We start from the raw sequence: 6,000 nt of genomic DNA on the forward strand, positions 1-6,000 counted from the left end.
TATTCTTCCATATAGTACTGTTCCTAAGCATTTACCTAGGAGTTTTCAAAACAACACATTAAGAAACAACCTTGTATCCTTCTCTTTTGCTTTTTTTTGTGGTGAGGAAGGGGCAAATTTGGAGGCAGTCAATAAATCCTAACTGCTCATGAAAGCTTTGAAGTAAAACTCATACACAAGATGAAGGACAACCATGTAGCTTTCTACGGTAGCACTCAAATGACAAGTGGGACGCAAAAAGAATCAGGCAAAAATCACAGATCCTGGTTTCTATTCCTAGGACTGCACAGGTATTTTGCATTTAATAGATACTGCATAAAATACAGAAACAGAGCTAGAAGAAGGGACTGTAGCCCTTACTGCCTTCTCATGTCCCAAGCCTTGCATCCTCCTTCTCTGAAAAAGATGATGCTTCTCCATGCCATTTTTTTCCAACCCCGAGATTCTTAAATCCTCTGCTGCATACTGGCAGAGTTTCAGCAAGAAAGGTAGAAAACAGCCATATTCTAGAAGAGAATGAGTTTAGGTAACTTTCAGGAAATGTGCTTTGGAGCCACTGGTTTATTTTAAAGTTAATCCCATCCAGCCCCCATTCCCTGTTCTCTACCAGTGCATTTACTTGCAGAAGACATCTGGTCTGCGCATCTCAAATCTACTTGAGATGGTGACAACTCAGAGTTCAGCTGTGACAGTAAACAGAATTTTAGGTGCTAACAGTAAATTTACTGGTGTAAACAAGGTGTCAGGCTCTGCCAATGCTGGTAAAACAAGTAGTGCCAGGGAACACCCCAAAGACTGGAACTTGATCCTAACTGTTTAGTTCTTATTGTCCCAATACAGGGAAGTACAGGCTTTTGTGGCTGTAGATGTAAGCCCTTTGGAGCTGACTCTTATTTTGTGGAAAAATGCACATTCCAATCGCACAATCATCATCACAATTGCTTGCTTTACGGTGCACCCATCAGGAACAAAAGAAATCCAAACTAAGGAAGACTCCTATGGGACATGAAATGGAACTACAGAAAAATGAAACAGCCTGCTAGATGCTTACCCAGTGCAAGAGAACACATTACTGACACCTTTCAGGAGGCTTTTATTTATTAATATATACAGAACTTTCATGTAACCTCCAGAGGAGGTATGTCATTAATCATGATTGGTCAGGGCTGGATAGCAAGAAAAGATCAGTCAATATAGGAAGAAAGCTTTTTCCGTTAGCTCCCCCATGAAAAGACAAATTTCCAGGCAACTTGGATCAGGTTTTTTTTTCCCCAAGGTAGGTTACATTCACAGTCCTAGTTAGCTGTCAAGATCACAGCTAGCTCTTCTGTGATCTTCTCAACCAACCAGAGCACCAGCTTTCATCAGGCCAATTCTGAATAAGGAATGTTCAACTTTTCTGTCTCTTGACTACAGGGCTCTCAAATTTCTTTTTCAGTAGCAGCAAATGAAAAACCGGAGGAAGTTCCTAACTTCCAAGTGCAGCTTGATAGGTACAAGCTACCAGAAAAAGTTCATAACACAAAATATATCAATCCAGTTTCATGGAAAGTCATTGATAACTATTCTTGTTGCATACTATAGCTTTGAGACGTCCATTCCTGACCAAAAATGTTAATCAAAACTTGAGGTACCATCAGCAGACTTGGTTTTGGAAGTGAACAAATTCTGACAAAGCTTTGATTTCATGTTAAGCATTAAATCAGCGTTCATGTGCCAATAGTGAATTAATCCTGTTAAGTTCTTTAGGGGAACTGACAATACAAAGTTGTCAAAGAAGCCAGAGTGGACATAAATGTGCAAATGAAAACAGTCTTAAGGCAGGTAACCAACAGAAATTAAGCAAAATGTGATCAATCCTGCTGATGATTCTCCTAGTCTGGTTTGTGTCATTCAAAAAGACTGCTGTTGATCAGTACACAAGGCCTGATGAATTAATTTAAACTAACAAAAGAGTTCACTTAGAGACATCCACCCTTCTGGAAACTGGAAGGTCTGGCCCACTTTGCCCTAAACAGCTCAAAAAAAAAAAAAAAAAAAAAAAAAAAAAAAAAAAGGTGCCAAAAAGTGGTGCCAAAGTTAAGAGAATAGATACCAATACTATCTGAATTATCACAAGAAAGGCTTGGAAAATTTTGTATGGTTTGTCTACCCAAAGAATGCTGAAAAAGCACAAAGGAAATCATAACCATAGTCAGAAAATGCCCTTCACTGTTCCAAGTGGAACACATGCAGTACAGTATGAAATTAATTATCAACATCATCTTGGTTAGGTCTGTTTGATACGTGGGTGGATGCAATGTAAGTAGGAGATGACATTACGTTAAAGCTTCTGGAAGTTCTATTAATCATCACTCATTTTCTCTAGCAATGGCACTTGTGGGCTGTGGCCTACCCTCAACCACAGCACCAAGGAGCTGGAATTGGCTGTGGCATTCCTGGCTTACAATTAGTTCCTTTGGATCCAGACAATACAAATCACATTCAGAAACCTAGCCACTAACATACCTTTATCACCACAGCACAGAAAAGGTAGTATAGTAGAAAGAATGCTCAAAATATCTCCAGAGTAAGAAAAATAAGCAAAAATCACCATTTGGAGTCAAGGAAACTCCATGCAATAGTAATTGTGGGCTGACTTTTCAATGTCATTTGCTGTGCTCAGGCACTTAACGTCTTTCGGAAATGCCATTTGTTCCTTCTTAATATATTTATCTCTAATAGATGCAAGAACTGGGGTTTTTACCCTCACTAAACTAAGAGCATCCACTTAATAAGCATGTTGTCTTAAGCCCTAAAAGAAATTCTGAAATGTATGCACTTACTTCCAAACATTTAAAATAAACATTCATAGAATGACAAGGTAATGCAAACATAAACCAAAAATGTAATCCCTTTTTCCAAACATTTTCAGATAGTAATAATTGATATCTTTACAAGAGATAGCCAGCCATAGGTAGTAAGAATTAGACATACAGGAGCAGATCCTCTCAGTATGTAAGCACCAGTGTTATTTTCCTTACATTACTAATAGCTACTGTATCAGTATAGTTGAGCATTAATACAGCTGAGTATTCTCAAATAAAAATAGTCACAAGTTGATGTGTTTGCACAATCTGGCTTTTAACCAGTAGCAACAACAGTCATTAATTTCTGTGTAAGTGTTTGCCACCTTTAACACATCTGGCTTGCTACAGTCCATCAAAATGACATCACAAGAACCTTGTACCCTAATGTATTCTGCCTAGAGCTCATAACTGTTCTTTATAAAAAGTTTAAAACCCCAAACTTTCTACATGCAGGTCGCTTGATTCTGCTGAATGTTTTGGAAATCTGAAGCTAAGAACTGTTTCCCCAAAATTCACATTTCATCCCTCCTTTTCATTCACAGTTGTATTTGGATAATATGCCACATTATCCAGAGTGCCCTAGACATCGGAAAGAACACAGGCAGTTCTTTTCATATTTCGTGGAGAACACAAACATACTTTGGCACCTTAGAGGAGGAGAGAACTGAGTAGAGTTGCTGCTGACAGTGCTAACAGCCTAAAAAACAAACAAACAAATAGGGTGGAGCCATAAATAAACCCTTGCATCCGTTTAGCTTTTCTTGAAGGATTACTGACACTTGCAAGTGATAATGTAGGTGAAAGCCAAAATCCCTCTTTGCTTGCTTCCTCAGAACTCTAGATGCAGTTGAATTTTCCTTGGAAAAACTCTTGTATGACATCCGCACATCTGCTGAGCAGCCCTGTCCTTTTTACTATTCAAAGTACATGAGGTTAAAATATCACCATTTTAGTTTTATCACCTGAATCTCAAATTCTGTCTCAATAAAAGTTTTATTTTATGAAAATTACTACATTTGGAGAATTAGAATCAGAATTAGTCTAGTCTGTAAACCTATGAAAGTTCATTGCTAGTACAATGTCATTAAGTAGGCATACTTACTAAGTACATTTGAACTGCAAGAAACTCTGATCTTCTAGAGTAAAATAACATGACACAACACAGGAAGCAGTTTCCAAAACTAGCCATTAAGTACATGGCAAAAAAACACTTTTAATTTTTTAATATTCCATGCACATTACTAACATGATGAATGTATTACACACTATTGATATAAGGAAGTTTTATGAATGACAAGCACCGTTATCTATGTCAGTTGAGATCCAGATTAGTGACAGACTTGTATCTGCCAGCTTACAGAATAGCCATGAATAAAACACAAATTGCTGATGCTACTGTACAAAAGCATCACAATGTCAGTTACCCAATTTGTACAAGAACCTTATGAATTTATTTTTCATTTACAGTTATATAAAGAGTATAGATTGTCAAATTCAAATACATAATTTCTGTTACATGTTTTAGACCTTACTATCTTTTCCCTAGCCATATTCAGATCCACAACCAAGAGCAATGCAGATGTTCTATGCTTGTACATGCACTGAATGAAGCTCAAAGGGTCTTGTGGTGTTTGTGTAAGAGCAGTGTAAAAGATTTAACAACACATTCTGAAAATGGTAACACTTCCAGTTCAAAAAAATAGCAAGCAACTAATTTGTCTTGTTATTACATATTGTGTTTACGTTCCCTCTTCATCCATAGACAAAAAGCGGTTACTACTGATGATTTTTTATGAAAACAAATACTGTAAACACAGGGTTTGTATACCAAAGTGCTAAGCACCAATTGTTTCATTTCTTGTTAATGGCAGCTTTTCCTCTTGATTTCAAGAGGGCAGAAACTTGCCTGTTCTGAGTATATTCAAAAGTCCTATTCATCAAGACTAATGCTATTTACTTGGAATACCAACACTAGATAAATCAGGAAAATACTGTCTTACCTTTGCCTGCTGTAGCCAGGAACAAATGAAGTAAAAGGACTGCTAGAACAATCCTGAATCTCAAGAAAATGTCCTGTATTCTGCCAACACAGCAGTGCTGTTTTCCCCAGGCAACCATCCTAGAATAAAAAATAAATAAAACACAGTGACTAGAAAAAGTGCAGGTGTGCAGATATTATGACAAATTACGTTTCCAACCCAAGAGTGTAAATCTTTTCAACCGTGTTATACTATTGGATATATATCGTACAGAAATGCACAAATACTCTGTATATTGCCAAGTCACCAAGAAAGAAAGAGCTGTTTGCTGAAAGTAAAAAAAACAAAACAAAAAAAAAACCACTCAAGCTTTAATTCTCCAGAGACTCACAAATACATCAGAGCATGGCCATGAGTCCTTGCACAAGTAAGTCTTTCAACATTTGAAAAACAAACAAATGACAACAAAAAAACCCCCCAAGCCAAAAGCAGCCAGTGAGCAAGCTTGGAGAGCTTATCCAAAAGCTTTGTTCATATCAGTAAGTATATAGAAAGCATCTCTTCAGCCCCCTACCCATAGGTTCTATCATCTGACATTTTAATAGCAACACTGTGAACTCCTAAGGAAGAAGCAAGAGTTTGATTACTGATCCTCATCTCATTCTCAAGGCAAGAAGCTACTGCAAAGAAATGAGAAATGCCACAAGACACTGTGGGCAGCAAGTTCATGGAGAGTATCATGAAAACTTGGTTTGTCCACATTTCATCCTAGTGATGGCTGCCCAATATGAACAATAGGACATGGTGGTGGAAAAAGAACATGTCTCCAACTGTAAGCGATAACATTCTATGAAACAATACACTTTTTAAAAAAGAGATCTTTTTAAAAAAGATACATCTTCTGAATATTTTGCATGCTGAAAGAAACAGTGAAACATTCATGTGCTTTTTGCATGCATCATTTCTTAAATAAAAAGGTTTAGAGATACACAGTTACAAGTGATTCTATAATTGATTCTTGAAACAAATGCAAAGCAGTAAACTTTGTGTATTGTTTATCTTTAATATATCAGCTTTATGGTAGACCAGAGCATTCTTCATGGCATCAGAAGTTTAACTTCACCATCACAAGTTTGGTGCATGTGTGAGTGTATTGGTTAGCCCTCATACTG

The 6,000-nt window shown here is 37.1% G+C and overlaps 1 protein-coding gene across 1 annotated transcript in view; it reads right to left on the minus strand.

Annotated features, from left to right (window-relative positions):
- The window catches only part of GPR64 (G protein-coupled receptor 64), a 46,881-nt gene extending 41,914 nt beyond the window's left edge, over nucleotides 1–4,967 (minus strand). Inside the window, exon 1 of the mRNA XM_010571261.1 lies at nucleotides 4,850–4,967. Within this exon, the coding sequence (XP_010569563.1) occupies nucleotides 4,850–4,967 (118 nt within the window). The remainder of the gene's footprint in view (nucleotides 1–4,849) is intronic.
- Nucleotides 4,968–6,000: the final 1,033 nt, after the last annotated feature.

This window comes from Haliaeetus leucocephalus, unplaced genomic scaffold, assembly GCF_000737465.1.
Source record: "Haliaeetus leucocephalus isolate CR32 unplaced genomic scaffold, Haliaeetus_leucocephalus-4.0 Scaffold317, whole genome shotgun sequence".
NCBI lineage: Eukaryota > Metazoa > Chordata > Aves > Accipitriformes > Accipitridae > Haliaeetus > Haliaeetus leucocephalus.